General features: G+C 40.3%; 1 protein-coding gene and 1 long non-coding RNA gene across 4 annotated transcripts in view; both read left to right on the top strand.

The window, feature by feature from the left end:
* LOC105483755 (succinate-CoA ligase GDP-forming subunit beta) overlaps window positions 1-21,428 on the top strand; it is a 277,662-nt gene that overhangs the window by 37,581 nt on the left and 218,653 nt on the right. For all 3 annotated transcript variants that reach the window (XM_011744738.3, XM_011744729.3, XM_011744733.3), the window contains exon 2: window positions 18,369-18,510. In XM_011744738.3, coding sequence (XP_011743040.1) covers window positions 18,369-18,510 — 142 coding nt within the window. The remainder of the gene's footprint in view (window positions 1-18,368; window positions 18,511-21,428) is intronic.
* Window positions 18,517-21,428, top strand: part of LOC139361997 (uncharacterized) — a 38,295-nt gene continuing 35,383 nt past the window's right edge. Inside the window, exon 1 of the long non-coding RNA XR_011620183.1 lies at window positions 18,517-20,884. This is a non-coding gene — a long non-coding RNA (uncharacterized lncRNA). The remainder of the gene's footprint in view (window positions 20,885-21,428) is intronic.

Raw genomic sequence — 21,428 nt, 5'->3', positions numbered from 1 at the left:
TGGTAGAAGGCAAAGGAGAAGCAAAGCACATTTTACAGGGTGGCAGGCAAGAGAGCATGTGCAGGGAAACTCTCCTTTATCAAACCATCAGATCTCATGAGACTTACTATCATGAAACGCCCCCATGATTCAGTTACCTCCCACTGGTAATTATGGAAGCTATAGTTCTAGGTGAGATTTGGGTGCAGACACAGCCAAACCATATTAGTTGCATGTCCACTCACCAAAGAGTCCTGTGGTCAGCTAGACTCCCTTCTCTTCGATAGAAGTTTGCTTTCCATCTGTGGTTACTTAAACATGCCCTCTGGGTGTCTCATCTGCTCATCCCAAATAGTGTATCAAAATATTCCTTACAACTGCATATAGGGGTAAATCTACTTTTGACCATCTTACACATTCATACTTGCCTTCATTCAATGAAAAACTAAGTTGAATGCCTACAATGTCTCATGCAGTGTTCTGGGCACTGGGCACTCATTAGTGAACAAAACAAGTGTTTGCCCTATGGAGCTGGTCTAGCCGTATACATACATAAAATTAGTACACATAAGAAAATATGAAACAGGGAAGCATTTACTAAATTTCTATGTATTTATACATTTCTTCCTATTCCTGCTTTTATCATTTGGGGTCCAGTTAGAAAGACAGAGACTGTGCTCGTTATTTTAACAGATAAAATTTAGCATACAGAATTGAGTAAAGAACTATTGGAGGACTAGAAGGGCAAAAAAACTCCAAAAAAAACCACCACTAGCTAAAACAGAGATTATAACTTGCAGGAAGCAGTGCTCCCCACCCCCGACCCCCACCCCCACCCAAGATAAAAGGAAGAAGTTGAAGCTTTCCAAGAACTTGGAAACTTGGAGGAGAGGTCCTGCAGAGCTGGGACCCAGAGTTTTAGGAAAGGCTGCTGCTTGGCTGGTTTCAGTGGCTCTGAGGCTGGTCAGGGAGTGCTGGTAGCACCTGTAATCTGGAACCAGCTGGTCTTGAAACCAACTTCTTTTGCCAGGGTGAGGAGGTGTGGGGCCAGGGGCTATGGTGACAAAACATTAGAAAGGAACAGATACCATCTCTTATCTGCCAGCCCTGTAGTCTCCCTATAGTGTGCCCCATATGGGCTGACCCTAATAGGAAGCCAGCTGGTGAAAGAGAAAGTAATTTGCAGGATTATCAGCCCCGCAGAGCAATGGGCACCTAGAAAGGAGAGTTTGGAGCTGAGACAAAATAACTTCATAACTGGCACATCACTGATAGGGCCCAAGTCTGGGTCCTCTTTGTCTTTCTTTTGATTTACTACATTGAATCCCAAAGATGCTGTTCAGATCCATTGAGAAGATAATTATGAAATATCCAAATAAACACAAGTATTTTCACACAAATGTGCAACAGCTCCAGTTTGCTTCTATATGGTGTATGGTTAGTTATGTACTTTGTCCTGTTTTGCAGTCTAGGGCATTTCCCAAAGGAGTAACTAATTCCATGGGATTTAACACAGATGCCAAGTCAAAATTGGTTGGGGGATAACTGTGCAAATATAGTTAAATAGATTTTTTTAAATGGTTGAGCTCCTCAGAACCTTAAGTAAAGCATATATTGAGAACCTTTAAGTGAAGAAAATAAAACTGTATTTCCCAGATGTTTGACCATGAAATTCCCCCATCTTCAATTTTAAGCTCACTGATTTGTCTTCTGGTTATAGTCTGTCTACTTTCAACCCATCTCTACTAGTCATTTTTTGAAAACAAAAACACTTCAAACTTCTAGTTAAAAATTTTTTGATACATATATGAACTTCTCACATCTCTCTGATGTATGATGCTTTTTAAAAATTTTTATTATTTTTTTGAGACGGAGTCTCCCTCTGTAGCCCAGGCTGGAGTGCAGTGGCGTGATCTTGGCTCACTGCAAGCTCCGCCTCCCGGGTTCACGCCATTCTCCTGCCTCAGCTTCCCGAGTAGCTGGGACTACAGGCGCGCGCCACCATGCCTGGCTAATTTTTTATATTTTTAGTAGAGACGGGGTTTCACCGTGTTAGCCAGGATGGTCTCGATCTCCTGACCTCGTGATCCACCCACCTCAGCCTCCCAAAGTGCTGGGATTACAGGTGTGAGCGACTGCGCCCAGCATATACTTTTAAAAAACAGTTTTGTGCTATGTCCTCCTTCAACTTCTCCTCCAGCATTAGTTCTTCTGTTTCTCTTTCATGATGTTGGTGTGTGTTGTTTCATCATTCTTGCTGTTGTGCCTTAGAGCATCCTGTCATCAGTGACTGCCAGTAACTGGTCTTTTCCTGTTAGTAGTCCCCTGAGGCACTGTTTCATCTCTTGGGCCCGTGTACCCTACAATTGCTGTTTTTGTCCAGCATACTGCTTGCTACTTGATGCTGATCATTTTGTTGGTTGCTGGAGCCCCCGCTCTGCTCCCTGGGTGCCCAGCCTTCAGACTTAAAATATAACCCTGGCGGCCGGGTGCAGTGGCTCACACCTGTAATCCCAGAACTTTGAGAGGCTGAGGGGGGCAGATCACGAGGTTAGGAGATCGCGACCATCCTGGCTAACACGGTGATACTTGGTGTAAGGCAGATTGCTTTTGGGAGGGGGCTTGTTCTCAAGGCCTCAGGTCATTTTCCCAGCCATCAATATACCTCCTTGGTGTTTCTTCTGTCCTGAAAAGGTGAGTAGCTTTTATATCTAGTGTTTTCAGAGGCAGCAGGAGCTTCAGAGATCAATTTTAATTTTAAGCCGACTCTCTTCCTTTAGAGGCAAAGGTCCTCAAGAGAAGAGAGTAATAGCCAAAAAGGGGGAGTTGTTTAGAATCTATCTTCCTCCTGCATTGGGTAGCTACTTAGATGCTGGCTGGATCTACCTGGTGGAAGGTCATGGAACCAAATCCCCATTGTGGTGCATTTCTCGCCTCCCTGGTGTTGCTTCTTGATCCTGGACAAGGTGGAAAAGAGATTTCACAGAAATCTTTTATTTTACTTTGCCAGCAAACTTGTAAGGTCATGGTGGTTGATATCCTCAGTTAACATAAATAAAGGTCACCTGTGAATAAATGGCAGGGTGAAGATGACCCACAGAGCCTTTGATGCCACTCACTTAAGCTTATTTCTCAATTATCAACTCCCAGAACTGTCATCTTGACATTACAGCATATTTTGATCCTTTCTGCCTCATTCTCTGTTCACTTCTAGTTTGGGCCAGTTGTTAGCTTGTAGCAATATCATCTAGCATTTCACTATGGGTTCCTTAAAGAAGAATCATTAGTATAGAACTTTATGTTTCTTAGGTTCTTTGACTCCTCCGATTTTAAAAGGGTGTAGTATGTTTAGGATATTGTTTCCTTTGCTGCTTAGATACTGTGTCAGATTGTCTATTTGTAGGAGTCTTTTTGTGTATGCATTTCTGAGTTCTGTGTCATCACAGTGGACTTTTCAAATGAATGACAGTATGTATTTCACACGTTTCCTGGACAGTGTGGCAGGCTCATTTGATTATCGTGCATTCTGCACCCGGGTATAAATTTTTTTTTAGGGATTATTTTGAAGTTTCTTTTTCATGATATCTAGTTTTCTGAAAGCTCACCTTGAATTTAACTTCTATGGATTATTCTTATAGATAAAAGTACTATTTGGATGATTTACCCTCTCCCCCTCCCTGGCTAAAGAAATTCAAATTACTATAAGGGAAGAGATGACTAACATAGATGGAAATATTTGGCATGTGATTTTCTTGTTTATAACTAGGGCATTTTATGTGGAATATTGGGGAGGGCAATGGAATTTAATCATCAAAATTATAATTTCTCCTATAAATGGAGATTTTGACAATGAAATTGTGAAAGAAAGGGTGCTCTCTACAATGTTTTATTTTTCTTTAAAAGCATCTAAGATCTAGTTTTCCATAGCAATAGTATTTTACTCATCAACAAGAATGAAATGTCTTTCTAAACACAAATAGTGGACTTCAGATCTCACAGACACCAATTTTCATTCTGCACAGAGAACATTCAAAATGTCAGAGAGATGATCTCAGGAATTTCCCCAGCAAAGGTCACTCATTTCCTACTCTGTAAGTCATTTCTTTGGCACACCAGTGTGACAGGCAAGCTTGTGAGATTGAGTTAGCTAGGTCACTCAAAACTGCTGCTATAAAGAAGTGATGAGAAGTCTATTGCTATCAGGTAAATCCCATTAAACTCAAATGTATCCTAAACTATTAAGCACTATTAGATCGTTAGAAGGAGCTGGAGTGGGTTGATTGAAATAAAGTCTGTCCCTTGCAAGCTTTCATCTGGATTTATTGGAAAGGACTTTGGGGAGTAATTTAAGGAGGGCTAACAAATTGGTAACTGCAAGGTGTGGAGAAGGTAGCAGGGCCCTGTGAGGGAGTCAAATCTGATGCACACGTTTGACCCATGGTAATGGTGATGGTGAATGTGCACGTAGGTTCTTTAGGGTTTACAAAGCACCTTCATGTACATTATCCCAGCCACCCTGGAAGCTTGTGTTTTGCTAATATCTCTGCTTTACCCGCTCAGCGTGCAAGCTCATTTGATGTAGAGATCTTGAAAAACACTGCTGTTGTTCCTCTCACACCGGTGATATGTTTGGGCAACGTGATTGAATAAAAATATCTAGTACTTTCCCTTCTCTGAGTATTGTAAAGGATCTGCTCTGATGGCATGTCTAAGTGTGTGAAGTAGTTGGGCAGGTTTTAACAAATAATGAATGGCCCCAGAACAAGATATTTTCCCCTCTTTGAAAATTTAGAGAATGAGTCCGTGGCCTAGTATCGTACTCTTTTTAATTTGTTTTCAAATGAGCACTTTGCATGGAGATGATTCTTGGAACGCAGACCCTCTTTTGCCACCACAGAGACTCACCTGAGTGGCTGGACACATACATGCATATAGGTATATATATATATTTAAATGAGATGGAGCAGTGACTTAATTTTCGGGAAACATCTTCTAGAGTTATTTGTGCCACAAGTGAGCAGAGACTCAATTTTTATGAACATGAACCTGACATAAGACCAAGCTACTTGGCACAAATGTCCTCACCTTCTTCCATGAGCTCACCTGTTCTACAGAGATGTTGCCTTGGTAGGCTGCAAGGGCAGTGCCTAAGCACAGGGATGGGCACTTAATGCTGGCCTGTTGAGGGTGTGTCAGTTACTCTTGTAACTTCAGGCCTCAGTTACTCATGTGTCACATGGACCTTTGCCTGGTCATGATCTCAAGTTTCCTTCAGATCTTATTAGTCTTTTCAAAGTAATTAGAAAATTATTAATTTTATTAAATGTAATTAGAATTCTTGTTTTCTTTTTCTAGCTTGCCTTCTTTCATTTTATTAATAAACCCATCTTTGGGAAATTAAATGTAGTTATTAAATTAACTACATTAAATAGATAACTTTTTATTCAGGTAAAAACAGAATATAGAGATTAATATCACAGTCGTCTGTGGGTCCAGTATGAAGAAGTTCCAAATAATATTTTCTCAGATTTGCTCAGATCATTTTAAAATAAAAAACGTAAAGTATAAGTGATAAAATTGAAGTCTATTGTTGTCTCATCGGAAAATCCATGATCCCTTCTGACCCTTTAACATAGTCAGTGTTCTAAACTTGGCATGTCACCTTCCAAATGGTTTTGATATATCCATGTATGTATCTTCCTAAGATTGTTTACTATTATTTTCTATTTAAGTGTGCGTAAATACTCTTATGTGTTCCTCTTGTTCTACAACTTGCTAGTTTTTCCCATATATTTTGCTTTGTAAATATATTGGCATTGACATATTTCAAGAGCTGGTTCATTCATTTGAACCATTTTACAGTATTCCATTGGATAGGCCACATCTTATTAATCCTTAGCTTTAATGTCTTTGGTTTTTTTCTATGTAGCATCTCTTTAATCCAGGGAGGCCTTGTGTTCTCTCCTAGGAGAGAATCTCAGATAGGCCACTGTAGCAGATAGAGGTACTGCAGCCTGTTGCCCGCTGAGATTGATATTAAATAATGGAAGAAGGTTATAAGATCAAAGGCTCAGCAGCTCTGATGTGGTGGAATGATGTACAGAAATGTCAATAATTAAAGTAATACAAAGGCCATGTCTTAGTTCATTTTCTGTTGCTTATAAGAGACAACCTGAAACTAGGTCATTTATAAAGAAAAGGAATTTATTTCTTACAGTTATGAAGCCTGAGGAGTCCAAGGTCAAGGGGCTGTATCTGATGAGGGCCTTCTTGCTTCTGAGAACTCTTCTACATAGTCCCCAAGGGATGCATGGTGAAGGGACTAAGAGTACTAGCTCTGATCTCTCTTCTTTTTCTTAGAAAGCCACCAATTTCACTCCTGTGATAATCCGTTAACCCATTAATCCATTCATCCTTGAATGGATTGGTCCATTCATGAGGGCAGAGCTCTTATAACCCAGTCACCTCTTACAGATCCCACCACTAGTACTGCCACGTTGGAGATTAAGTGCCAATATGAGTTTTGGAGGGGAGAAACATTCAAACCGTAACAGGCCAGTTCGGGCAAAAGATTTGACGTTAAGATTGTTTTGAAAGAAGTGCCTTTTTTTGACTAGCAAGTACATCAGATTTACCATGTGCATATAAACTAACATTGTAAAGTGTGTTTGTGTCTAATACTAGATTTCTTTTTTTTTCTCCTTAAACCCACATCTAATCCACGAGTAAGCTTTACCTCATCACCAAACTTTATCCATAATCCCCTCATTTCTTTCTATCCCCACCTCTACTGCCCTTCTCTATAGTCTAGTTGAGGGATCAGCACACTGACCTGCTAGCCAAATAAAGCTTTATTGGAACACAGCCATGCCCATTAATTTGTATATAATTGATGGTAGTTTGCACTACAAAGGCAGAGTTGAATAGTTGCAACAGAGTCCACCTGGCCTCAAACCCTAAAATATTTACTATCTGACTCTTTATAGAAAAAGTTTGCTAACCTTAATCTGGTTGGATGCAGCTCTTTCCAATTGGTTTTATTGTCCAAAGAGAAAGCAGTGACTTTTTTAAAACGTGAATTTGATCTTCTCACTTCCCTGTTTAAAACTGAGTGAATGAAGTCTAAACTCTGGATTTATCTTACCAGCACCCGCATTATCTGGTCCCTGCTGGCATTGTCATGCTCCTCTGTCACCATACTCCCTCATTCGTGCACGTACCAACCCCTTTCCTGCCCCAGAGCCTTGGAACATGCTGGCCTCTCAGCCTGCTGTGCTTTGCCTCAGTTCCTTCACAAGTATACCTCTTTTCTGTCTCCAGGTTTCTGCACGGATGTCATTTCTTCAAAGGTGACCACTCAGTCTAAAATTGACCTGCACAGTTCATGTGTCTTTCTTTTTTTTTTTCTTTTTTTTTTTTTTTTTGAGACAGAGTCTCACTCTTTCGCCCAGGCTGGTGTGTAGTGGTGCAGTCTTGGCTCACTGCAACCTCCGCCTCCTGGGTTCAAGCTATTCTCCTGCCTCAGCGTCCTGAGTACCTGGGATTAAAGGTGTGTGCCCGCACGCCCAGCTAATTTTTGTATTTTTAGTAGAGACAGGGTTTCACCATGTTGGCCAGGCTGGTCTTGAACTCCTGACCTCAGGTGATCCATCTGCCTTGGCTTCCAAAAGTGCCGGGATTACAGGTGTGAGCCACTTCACCTGGCCTCATCATGTGTCTTTGATTTTCCTCATAGCACTTGCTACTCTGTAATTACACTCTTCATTTATGTGTTCATGTCTTTCTTCCCTGCCTCTCCTCCTAGGACGAAAGCTTGGTGACCACAAAGAACTTGTCTGTGCTGATTACTGCTAGATCTTGGATGTCAAACACAGTGACCACATTATGGATGCAGTGGAAAATTGTTAAATGAATGAACAAAGTATAGGTTCTGCCGATTTCCTTGGTAGGAGTTAAATGCCAGTATATGTTTATATTACCTTAATTTGTTTTCTTTATCTATAAATAAATCTTGCCTACTTCTGTTCCTAAGGTAAAATTAAGGTGATTTTCTTCTGCAATGTGATTGAGGTAGCATACTCTCCAGGAGGGAGCAGACAGGGATTCTGAAAGGATGCTCGGTATTTTTAGAGCCGTTTATACGTTTGTTTCTGCTATTGTGCTAATATGCTAATGTTTATCAAGGTTGTATTTTTTTTCCCTCCCTTTCTTTCTTGCTGCTGGCAGAGCAACAGTATAGAGTTATGCAGCAAGCCCTCCTTTGGGCATTTGTCCTTACTACAAAGTGCTTTACATTTCTTTGCTCCTTAAAATATATCCTGCTTTTCTGCTGAACCTAGGATAAAAAGAACAAGGCAATATCTTTGCGAATCTTAATTCTTTTGAGTTGGTGAAACCCATCCAGCAACCTCTCTTTCACACCTTCCCATTTTCCCATTGAACCTCATATTCGGTACAACTCTGTACCTTCCTGCAGTGAAATCTATAAATCAGAGCCTCCTGCTTCTTCTCTTGCCCCGGTTGACTTCAAGGCTCAGGGCCCATGTTTGTGCACTGGGAGATGATACACCAGCACTGCCTCCTTAAAGGGCACGGGTCCTCAGTCAGACGTACCTGTATTTGAATTATGGCTTTGCCTCTGACCAGCTGTGTCACCCTGAGCAGGCACTTAGTTACTCTGAGCCTTCGTTTGCTTATCTGTAAAATGGACTTCTGCTGGTATCTTCCTTTATTTGGAGAATTTCACGAGGTAATGCTTTCCAAGTGGAATAACACAGTTTCTGGAACTTCATGGGACTCAGAAATGTTCACGAGTATTTGATTTGGTTCAATAACGTAAGAGTTTGCCAAGGCACCCCAAGAAGAATGAATTCTAAAATAGCAACCTGCTATGATCCAGTTTCTGGATAATCTGAAAGCTCAAATGTCAATTCTTTTTTGGAAGTACAGATGATTTTATTACTATTATTTTAAACTGATGCTGCTTGCTTTACTGCTGGAGGCCTTAGATAAGACATGTAGTACTATCAGAGATGTGTTGTCAATGGAACAAAAATGGCCTCGGGCAGCTGGTCTGATCCTAGTCGGATGTCCTATGAAGAATAACTCAAGTGTTGTTTCTCTTGATGTGGGAACTTTAAAGCACTTTTCTTCTCTAGCCATCCACCCTAATTAAGTTTTGCATCCCTTCAACACTGGCTTTTCAGGTACCATATCATCATTATTATCATTGCCAAGTTGTCAGCCGCTTTATTTGTTCATACTTTAAAATGGAAAACAGTAATTTTAGGTCAGGAATGGCAGTATAGTTTTTGTCTGTGGTGGTTCCAAGTAGTTTTTAGTTGACACAGCATTTACAGACTGACTAAAAAGAGAAAAAGTCAGATGTAATAATAGAAAGCTTATGGGCTTTTTTAAGGCCGGGGGACCTGGGTTTGAACCTTGCCTCTCTATCAGATGAGTGGCCTTAGACAAGCTATTTAACCCACTTCTTTCACCTTCAGACTTCTTCTGTGAGATGGGATAACCTAGTTCAGATGAGATGAAAAGTGAATTTACTTATACTAATTAGCACAGGTTTTCTTTTCTTTTTTTTTTTTTTTTGAGACGGAGTCTCGCTCTGTCACCCAGGCTGGAGTGCAGCGGCCAGATCTCGGCTCACTGCAACCTCCACCTCCGGGGTTGAAGCCATTCTCCTGCCTCAGCCTCCCGAGGAGCTGGGACTACAGCTGCCCGCCCACCATGCCCGGCTAATTTTTGTATTCTTAGTAGAGACGGGGTTTCACCATGCTGGCCAGGATGGTCTCAATCTCTTGATCTTGTAATCCGTGCCCCTCGGCCTCCCAAAGTCCTTGTATTACAGGTGTGAACCACTGCGCCCGGCCCTAAGTAACACATTTTAAGATGCTTTCTGAATGTGAGATTTTTCTAGTTCTTCCTTTTGCCAATTACTGTTCTTTTTCTGTGATTGTTGAGTGATTCAAGTATAGAAATTCCATGATTACAGTTTAAAAATACCTCCCCAAATGTATTTAAAACAATGAGCAGGGCTCAGTGGGTACTATTAAAACAAAATTATTTATATGATCACCTCCTATTTTTATCTTAATGATTGCCAGATATCTACTTGTTACACCTTTCCTCCACTTTTATATTTCTGAATTAAATAATAATGGGTAACTTTTTTTGAGTACTTGTCATGGGCACCATTTCAGTTTATTTGCATATATTAACTCATTTAATCTTTACAACAGCCTTTGAAGATGGGCCTGTTAGTATCCTCTATTTTATAAATGAGGAAGTGAAACTCATGTCAGCTGCCATTTCTGCCATCCATAGGGTAGGCAGGATCTCTCTGTACCCCTTTTAGAGTTTAAGAACTCAGCCACAGGGAGCTAATTAATTGGTTGATTCATTTCCTTATAGTGTGCAAAACAGGGAGAACACAAGTGGAGAGTGGTGAAGAGTATTGCAGTGCTAAACAAAAGTGACGTTCTGTTTTCAATGAAGACCACTCTTTAGCCTGAATGTGGAGGGAAAAATAGCAGTGTCAGTACCCACATTCCTACTCTTCCTTCTACATCTGACATTATTATTTTGTTCCTTTCCATAGGCTTAGGCTTCTAATCACAATGGTTACTTTTCTTGCCTATTTCTGTAGCATGTTTTCATGCTGAAAGAGAAGTTGACATGCTGGTGTCATCATATTAAGGCCTAAACAGAACAGCATTATTGGTATTATTTTTTCCCTCTTACAAACAGGATTCCACTTAATCTCTTTTATGGGATGGCACAGTTAAAGTACCTTCTTCATCAGAGCCTGTTTTAAACAAGCAGGCCTTTTATTTTATGACACTTATATTGAGACACATTGAGTTATATCTGTCTTTTCATTTGCACCAACACGTTTATTTGAGGCCTCATATTTCCTAGGTAACGTGACTAAGGTAGATTTATCGGTGCTAATTTGCATACAGAACAACATTGGCGAAACTAAAATATAACAAACACATACTAACTTTTGACTTGCCACAGCCCACCAAGCATCTGCCTTCGTTGCCATGCCTGTAATGAGAGGGAAATATATTTTCCTCTGAGTTTACAGCTAATTCCTTGTTTGTATTCCACTGTCGTCACTGCTGTTGAGAGCTCGAAATGAGGTTTAAGAGCCTCTTCATATCTAACAGCAGGAGTTTATATTAGAGGTGGTAGTTCTGTATAACAGAAAATGCGACTTTCGCTCACCCACCTCGATTTCATACCACATTTGAAGAACCCCGCTTCATTTAAGTAAGGGGCAAGCCCTTTGTTTTGCAAACAAGTTCATAGAGACTTAAGGCTACACCATTGTGTTAAAGCCTGGCTTGTATTTCTTTTTCTCAATGTTGCTTTTAAGTAGTTTGATATTTATGGAATAAATAATAAATGAATTTATTTAACAAAATTTTTTAAAATTACAGATTAGGTTGAAATTTCTTGGTCTGCCCTTCCCAAGTTTACTGGCAGTAGGTTGGGGAACATTATCTGGACCTTTTCTTATTCATTTACTTATGCATTTATGTTTCCTTGGAAGACACACATTATTGCTTCATGTGTGAACATGTGTGTCTAATATACATTCTTCTACTGTATATATTGTTCTGCAACTTGTTGGTTTTTTTTAGTCTTATGCCTTGTAGAATAATCAGTGCTACCATGTTCAGACTTAATAGGCTAGATTAGTCAATGCTGTTGTAATGAGTTATTCCTAAGATCTCAGTGGTTAACACATCAAGCGTTTATTTCTCAGTCATGCATATGTGGGTCAGGTGACATCCCGCATGTTGTAACTCTTATAATCTAGCCTAATCTCACCTGTGACTCCACCATCTCCACATGTGGCTTCCAGGTCCTTGTAGCTAACAAATAGGGCTCTGGAGGGTTGCACATGGTCTCTTAAAAGTTTTGGCATACTAGCTACAAGGAAACTGAGAAATGTAGGGGTACACATGGTTACATGGTGATACTGTGTTGCTATAGATAATTTTAAATACTTCACCCGGAGTATATTATAGTTTGTTTTGCCAGTCTCCTATTTGATGGGCATTTGGATCATTTCCAATCTTACCCTTTTGTTATGTACGATTCTACAGAGAAGATCTTGCATGTATCTCTGGTACATGTTTTGCTAGGATAGATACCCAGGAAGCAGACTTACCAGGTCAGAGGATGAGGTTGCTTTAGTTTTCATAAACACTGTCAAATTGTTTTGGAAGGTGGTTACACTAGTGCTCTATTGTAAGGGTAGTATCTGAGAAAGTGCATTTCACCAGACCTTCAACGACAATAGTATCAGATCTCGTGTGTGTGTGTGTGTGTGTGTGTGTGTGTGTGTGTGTGTGTGTGTTCAGTAGCATCTTCATTCCTTTTGGCAAAATGGCTTCTTCTGTTTTGTTTGAATTTCTGTTTTCTTGATTACTAGTAAGTCCTGGCCTCTTTCTAATACTGCTTTATGCTGCCTTCCCAAGTGAGCAATACTAGTGTGCAAAGTCGGGCTGAAGAAGGATGGAGCAAGTGCAGAGCCAGTGGGTAGACACTTTTCCCTTTCGGGGTACCCAGCTCAGGGACATTTCTTTTGATATTCTCTATTGATTCCCCCACCTCCCCACCCCAGGTGCTATTTCAGTCATCTCTACACCTCTAATTTTAAAACCATGGGGCAAAGGATGATTTCTTGGGCATGTCGGGTTTTTTTTTGTTTTTTTTTTTTTCTGTGTAGCTGTCCAGTTTTGTGCTTGGAGTTTTTATGTCAGTTTTTGCCCACTTAGCCATTGTCTTATTATCTCTTGGTTTTCCTTGTCCCCTGCCTCATTTTTCATTCTTTTTCTTCTGCTTCTGCTCCCTTGTTCCCATAGGCCCTTAAATCTTTGTGTGCTGCTTTTCTTTTAAGTTGTATTTTTCCCGTTCCCCTCCAAGCTTAGAAATGCTTGCTGTGTCAAAGAAACACAGGAAGGAAGGGAAGGATGGCAAGGATGTCGTACAAGTCCAAAGGGAACAAAACCTAGGTGCCCACCTACCCCAGCTAGTTTAAGAACATGATGCTGTTCCTAAGATGGTCACTTTGCCAAAATCCATGTGAAGGAAGGAAAGAAGCTAAGAATCAGTCCAGCTTTCATCAGGCCTCTGGCTTACTATATGATCCCTAGGCAAGTCACTTTCCCTCATTAGGCCTCCAGGTTCCTGACTGTAAACTGAGGACCCCAGTGGTCCCTTTGTATCATGAAACCCCAATATTTGAAAGATGTGACTAACTGGGAAACTTCTCCAGTATAGGGTCCCAAATACCTTTGTAAAAGTGGATCCTGCCATTCCCCTTTACCTTCAACCTGCGAAGCACTGAGTCAGTAAGGGCCCGGTCGGGAAGACAGGGATTCCTTGAGGTCATTTAATAGAATTTAACAAAGATTGTAAGGCACACAGGCTGGGAAGGCAACACAGAGATGGATGGACAACAGCAGGAATCTTCCGTGAGCCGTAGGAGAGGAAGGAAGTGGTGTTGGCAGAGTCCAGGGCCAGCTGTTGGAAGCAGAAGTCATGGCAGGGGAGGCAGTGGGAGCTGGAATGTGGAAGAAAGAGCTGTCTGGAGAGACCTGGAGCTTCAGAGGAGATGCCGTTGCACCCACAAAGAGGACAACAAAGCCTGGTGTCTTCCCCCTATTGTTCAGTCTCTGAACAGAGTGCCAAGTTTAGGCAGAAGAGCCTGTGGAATGGTCCTGAGGGCAGGCTGGCAAATGACTGGCAGAAACAATCGAAAGGCACGGGGCAGATAATCTTTATACTCCATTCCATTGCTTGCATTTTAGAATTCATGGATTCTCTGAGAGATTCTTCATGTCTCCTGCAGCAAAGATGTTAGTTTAGGGTCATAACAGGTAGCTCTTCTTAGGAGTTGAAATAAACTTCTACCATTCTAGCATCTTAGGACGAGACCTACTCACATCTCCACCTCCCTCCCTCCCAAAGCCTGGAGTAGTTACATTTTACCTTACATGAGCTCTGTCAGCATTTCATGAAAGCCCTATTCCTGGTAGACTTTTGACAAAAGGGACAGTATTTTACTTATCTCTTTTCTCAGTCTGTATCACCACAGAGCCTCTGGGGCCATAATACAAACACAGGGAACCAACAATGTTACCCAATTGATCCAGAAGCTTTACTGTTTCTTAGTAACCTGTGATCTTAGGCAAGTTCAGCCCCAGTTTCCTAATTTGTAACATGGCTTTATTGGTCAGTAAAGCCAATTGGGCAAAAAGGTTGTGCAATAGTAACAACCCCCAGAATTTCGGTGGCTAAAAATCCACAAAGGTATATTTTTTACTACACATTTATGTAAAGTCACTTGGTATATGACCATCCTTACTCTGGTCCCTGGCTGATAGATCAGCTGCCATCTTGAATGTTGCCATTCCGCATATCTAGAGAGGGCGAACTTGGATGGGGTGGGAGGGATGGCAATTAACTGTTGGCCTGAATGCGTCATGCAACATATGTACTCACAACTTACTGGCTGGAACTAGTTAATTGATATGATACTGTGATATAATAAAAAAATAACATATTTGGTCTTTACCTCTGGTTCCTGACACACAGTTCCTAAGACCCTTGGGATATCTGAAGTGATGAGTGTCTTTTGTACCTTAATGATATGACTAGTGGTTGGAGTCCCCTAGGTAGCTTCAGGATTGTGACTGGTTACTAGAAAGCCCAAGGCATAATTAGAGGATTGAGACTTTCGGCCCCATCCTCCCAGTCTCTGGGGAAGAGAGAGGGACTGAAAGTTGACTTAATCGCCAATGGCTAATGAGGTAACAATCATGCCTATATAATAAAACCATAAAACCTTAAGAGGACAAGGTTTGGAGAGCTTCCAGATTGCCAAATATATGGTGGTATCTGGAAGGTGGTACTCCCAGAGAGGGCATGGAAGCTCCATGGACTTACTTTGTTATGTACACCTCTTCCATCTGGCTGTTCACCAGTGTCTTTTGTCGTATCCTTTATAAATAACTGGTAAATGTCAGCAGTGGTTTTTGTGAGCTCTGTTAGCCATCCTATAAACTTTATTAAACCCGAGGAGGGGGTCATGGGAACTCCCAGTTGATAGCTGATTGGTCAGAAGCACAGGTAAAATAACCTGAGGCTTGTGCCTGGCATCTGAAGTGGGTATAGTCCTGTGGGACTGAGCCTCTAACCTGGGAGATCTGATGCTAACTCTAGGTAGTAGATAATGGCATCACTTAACTTCAGCTGAAGTAAGAAAGTGCCTAGAGGGAAGAAGACTGGGGATATTTCTTGATTTGCACTAATGACAGCTACAGAGAGAGAGAATAATTCTTGACATTTCCTGATTGTTTTAACCATGAAACATGAATATTTAATATAATGCCTAACTCAAGATAAATGCTCAATTAATAGTAGATGGAACTATTATCATTACTATTCAGCAGTTTATATTACATTTCCAGCATACTTTCTACCATCCATTTGCATAGCAGATTTCTCCTCACCCTTTTTTACAACTGAAAATGCAGAAATAAACATAAATTATTTTTCTGTAGATTTATCACAATTATGATTTTTTTTTTTTGAGACTGAGTCTCTCTCTGTCACCCAGGCTGGAGTGCAGTGGCACAATCATAGCTCACTGCAGCCTCAGCCTACAGGCTCAAATTATCCTCCAGCCGCAGCCACCCAATTAGCTGGGACTATGGGCATGCACCACCACACCCAGCTAATGTTTTTACCTTGTGTAGAGGCAGGGTCTCACTATGTTGGCCAGGCTGGTCTTGAACTACTGGGCTCAAGCAATCTTCCTGCATCAGTCTCTCAAGATATTGGGATTACAGGTGTGAACCACTGCACCTGCCCACACCCGGCTACAAATTCTTAGTAAGTGGAGTTGTCTTGAAGTTTTAGAGCCAGTCAGGGTCCTACTCTTCCAAGTTTTGGATTGACAAAAATAGGTGATTATTCTGTAAAAGAATTCCTTTGTGGACTGATAGCTGGGTGTCATCAGTGGTTTTGGAACTGTGCTTACTGTCCTGGTTTTCAATTTAAGAGCAACAGACTTTAAGCTGGCTTTCATTTGAGTCAGTGTGGAAACAGTCAATATATGTTATATGTCTGTGAAGCTGGCCTCTGGATCAATTGCAATTAGTTTTCAGCAGATTGCATTAACATATCTAAAATTAATACGGCAAGTGTTCTGATGAAAAGGAATTGACCACAACCACATTGTGGCTGTTTTTAGTCTCCCTCAAATGCTCTTTTCAAACTATATTTTTTCTTCTTTGGTTAATGGCTTTAAATTGGTATGTCAACGTAGACATAATCTATTGATTGTTCCCATTTGCCTTTTAAGAGTGGTCCTAGATAATAGCACACAGCTAATGTTTAATGTTTTCTTTCACTAAGGAGCTTTTTCGCTAAATGCCTTAAACTTGTATTTTTCTTTGTATGTTATATAACACGCTATTAAGACTATAAAGCCTTTGAGTATGTTCATTTACAGAAGTTTGTGTTTTTCAAATTACTAATGTTTCATCAAGACTTAAAAAGTAAGATTAAGAAATAATGTATAGTTAAAAAATAATATATAGTAAATGATGTGAGCATTGCTTGTCTGGCAATTTATGTTTATCCCAGTATTATTTATTTCTAAAGAAGAAGTATAGGCCACTTCAATGTTAAAAACAAAACCAAACCATCATTACCAGCAGCTACAAGGACAGAACAGAGAGCTATCTTTAGGCTTTATCATGTTGAAATTTGAATTTTTTTACCACTGTGTATACATTGTATTATGTTTATTTCAGGTCTTAAGGACTAACTTGTCCTTTTTTATTTTTAGAGGTGGCCAGTTTTGGGAATGAAAAGTTGTCTGTATCAGGAGACAAAAGGCGGGGTTGATTCATTTGGCCATCTAAGTGGCATTTTTTTGGGTGTCTTTCATATGTCAAGCACTGTCACCTTTTTCATAGAGATACAGAGAAGTTTAAGGCACACTTTCTACCCTTTAGTAGAACACAGTCTAGTTGTGGGGTTCTAGAGCTTTGAATCACCCTATTTCAAAAGAGCTCCATGAGTACATCATAGCTTGGGGATACCAGAAGAAAATGACATTGTAAGGACACAGTAGATGTCCTGAAAGGTAATGGCTCCATGTGATGAAGCCCTGTGGGCCTCACTTTTATGGTCTGTGTGACACTGCCTTGGACATCCACCAAAGCCATGGACAGAAGCCAGTAGGGATTGTGTCAGGTGATGTCCATGTACTACCAGTCTTGTGATCCAGTTGCGTGATTGATGTTTTGGTTTGTGCATTAATGATATTGTCATCCTACCTCTTGTGAGTAGTGTTTCCTTTGCCTAGGACTCATGGATGGAAAGGAGCTTATATTAAGTGTATTCATTTTTCCTTTTTTTTTTTTCCTTTTAAAAATGGGGCTTATGGATTTGGTAGGGAATACTGTTGATATTGGATAAAATGTAAAGAATTTATTTGTTCATGTTATTGTGTCCTTTGACTATGTCCTTTTAACGCAGATAAAAACACGTAGTGCATGTTGGAAAACCACTTCTACTTGAAACTTAAGCAAGATTCCTTTAATACACAAGTTGCAGTTTAGGAACTATTTAATTAATGGTGACTCTTTCAGGTTATTGCACTCAACCTTGGCGCATGAAAGAGATAATCTCGTTAAACACACAATGGCCCTACCTAGACTCTGTTAAAAACTATGGTAAAGAAATGAACTAGTCTGTGGCCCAGTGACTTCAGAGTGTTTAAACAAATTTCCTGAAAAACCTTACAATGATTAATAGTCTATATACAGTTATTAAAATAATGCTATGCTCTTTATTTATTTGGGGTGAGAGGTGGGGAGCCATATCCATATAATAGAGTCCTTAACAGTTTTTAAGATAACTTATTGTGAAATACTTGTAGACTTACAGGAAGTTGCAAAAATAGTATAGCAGCCCCATGTACCCTTCATCCAACTTCCCCTAATACTGACACCTCGTGTAGTTGTGGTACAATATCAAAAGCAGGAAACTGATATTTATGTAATATTATTAACTAGATCACAGACCTCACTCAGCTTTCAGCATTTTTAAAAAACCTGCATTCATTTGTGTGTGTATAGTTGTCCTTAACAGTTTTTGTTAAAAAATAAATAAGCATGAATTTAAGTGGATTTTTTTTTTTTTTTTTTTTTTTGCTTTTGCTTCTCTCAATTCTGGGTTGCTGATTGCCAGTCGACATTACCTCTAAGCCTGGCCATATAGGTTGACTTTTATTTTTCTTGTTATTAATGAATGTTCTTACCTCTCTCCTTCAATTTCTGTAGGCAGCTCAATTAACCTCCAGAAGATGGCTGAACCTGCAGGAATACCAGAGCAAGAAACTGATGTCTGACAACGGAGTGAGAGTTCAAAGATTCTTTGTAGCAGACACTGCGAATGAAGCTCTTGAGGCTGCTAAGAGACTAAGTAAGCTTATTCATAATGGGTGAAATACACTTGCCCAAATCAGTGAATTCACAGGTAGCGGTTTCCCACTAGTTAATTTTTTTTTTGTTGTGGGTTAAACTGAGAGGGACAGATACAGGGGAGAGCTTAAAACTGCAAAAACAAAAAAGTCCAGATTGTCTTGTGTACATGTGTGTAAGTGTGCAGGAATCACGTGGTGACTGCAGGATAAGGGGAGGGGTCTGCTTTCAGAGCTTTGTTCCTGTGAGTCTTCAGTCCTGCTGACCTGGGAGGAGATGTGGAATCACAGAACAGCCTTCAATGTGATGGCCTGGGTGTAGGAGAATAGAGCCCTTCTTCCCTGGCGCACCTAGAGGTTTCCTCTAGGCCGCGCCCTGCCTGACCCATGCTGCATGAGATTCACAGGCACCTCTGTGTCCTCAGTTCCGCCAGGATCACTCACTGGAGGCACTTGGCCTAAGTGTCAAAAACCTTAGAACAGGCTCTGTGGGGTGGCTCATGCCTATAATCTCAGTACTTTGAGAGGCTGAGGAGGGAGGATCACTTGAGTCCAAGAGTTTGAGACCAGCCTGGGCAACATAGCAGAACCCATTTATACAAAAACTAAAAAAATTAGCCTAGTATGGTGGTATATGCCTGTAGTCCTAGCTACTTTGGAGGCCTAGGCAGGAGGATCACCTGAGCCCAGGAGTTTGAGATTGCAGTGGGTTATGATCATACTAATATACTCTAGCCTGGGTGACAGAGTGAGACCCTAGCTCTTTAAAAAAAAAAAAAAAAAAAAAAAATTTTAGAACAACAGACAACTTCCCTTTCTTTTCAGTATCCCTTAGGGAGGGTGTATCCTCAGAAATTCTTACAGTATGAGCATGAGGGTGTTTTCATCCCAGCTCTTTTTGAAATGAAGAATCGTGCAACAGTGGAGCATGGTTCAGTAATTCCCTCAATAATGGAGAGAATGGATGGAAGCCTTCAACAATATTTGATGACACAAAAGGAAATTGTGATCCATGTTAACTAACAAAGGAAATGTTAACTGCAATTTAAAGAAGCAAAAAGTAACAATTTAGGAAAACTTTATTCTTTTACATGAGATAGCAGCACATGGAATGTCGCTCCATGGTAGTTTTTTTAGAGATTTTAGTCACTATTTCACCCAGTTTTGTTAGCTGTGGATTAGTGGCTGGGAGAAACATGGCTGAAGGGCTTGAGAAGCCATTCATTGCAGGATGAATCAGTTGTTGACATCCTTCTTTAAGTCCCTTAGAACATGGGGAGAGCGCCGTCTGAGTGACTGGAGGAGACCAAAGGCAAGAGCATTACTTTAAAGTCAAGCTAACTTTGCTTCAGTGTTTTGCCCTACCTTTTACCAGCTTTGTAATTTTGCAGAAATACCTTCTCCGTCCTTGCCTCAGTTTCTTTATCGGTAGGCCAAAGCTAATAGTACTTATTTCCCAATGCTATTGGGAGTCTTTAAGAGTGTATTAGTCTATTCTCATCCTTCTAATAAAGACATACCTTAGCCTGGGTAATTTATAAAGGAAAGAGGTTTAGTGGACTCACAGTTCCACATGGCTGGGGAGACCTCACAATCATAGTGGAAGACAAAGGAAGAGCAAAGGAATGTCTAACATGGTGGCAGACGAGAACTCATGCAGGGGAACTCCCATTTATAAAACCGTTAGATCTCGTGAGACTTACTCACTACCATTAGAACAGTATGGGGAAAACTGCCCCAGTGATTCAGTTATCTCCACCTGGCCCCACCCTTGACATGTGGGGATTATTACAATTCATGGTGAGATTAGGGTGTGTACAGCCAAACCATATCAAAGGGAGATTGTTGTGTGGTAGAACATCTAGCCAGTTTTCCTACTTACAGATCCAGATATTAGGGATCAGGTCCTGCTGTCTGCCTTTCAGTGAGCATCCCCGCTCTGTGTGGCATGCAGACTCTCTAGGTATCAGTCTGGATTGCCACTGTCTAGTAGGAGTATAATGTGAACCATATAAATATTTTAAAGTTTTCTAACAGTCACATTAAAAAAATGAAAAATAAATGGGTAAAATTAATGTTCGTAATACATTCTGTTTACTCCAATATATCTAAAACAACATCATTTCAGCATGGAATTAATGGAGTTATCAATGGGATATTTTGTGTTCATTTCTTTGTCCCAATCTTCGGCAACCTGGTTGGAATTCTACACTTCCAGCACATCTCATTTCAGACCAGTCACATTTCAGGTGCTCAAGAGACTCATGTGGCTAGTGGCTACCATCTAGCACAGTGCAGATATGGACATCAGAAGGATTTGCATGTGCATCCTTCAGCCTTGGGAATGCAGTTGTTTCCCACTAAAAATAAAGAATTGTGAGTAACAACTCAGTTTTATCCAGGGATCAGTAGCAAAGGTTGAGAGTGTAAGATAGAGGCACTCTCCATATTTCAATTTTCTGATTTTCTATGCTCTTTTAAGAGTAAGTGCGTAGGTACTTCAGCTAGTAATTGTTGTTCTTTGAACTTTTTAAAGTTCTCCCAGATGCTAATACACCAGACCCTCTCTATGTTATGTCAGTTGAAATGTATATGTGTTCTTTTCTGGAACAAATATTTATTGAGGGTCAACCATGTACTAGGCACTGTGTATATAGCTGTGGAAGACAGGCAAACCCTTTTTCTTCATAGAATTTACGTTCTAGAAATAAAATTAATTTGTAATTTTCAGATTAAATGTAGAAATTGAAGTGACATATTTTAATAAATGAAAATTAATTTCATTTTTAAAAACTATCAAGATTGGTTTTTACCATGAAAAAAATCCCAGTAAAATTAGATCTAAACCTGGATGAGAGCTCCTCAGTGAACTGTGATAATAGACTCAGTAAAGGTTAGTACTGTATTCCAGCCTTTTCGT

This window comes from Macaca nemestrina, chromosome 2 (genome assembly GCF_043159975.1).
Source record: "Macaca nemestrina isolate mMacNem1 chromosome 2, mMacNem.hap1, whole genome shotgun sequence".
In the NCBI taxonomy this organism is placed as follows: Eukaryota; Metazoa; Chordata; class Mammalia; order Primates; family Cercopithecidae; genus Macaca; species Macaca nemestrina.
Note: the sequence above shows the minus strand (reverse complement) of the source record. Positions and strands in the feature narration are given on the sequence as shown.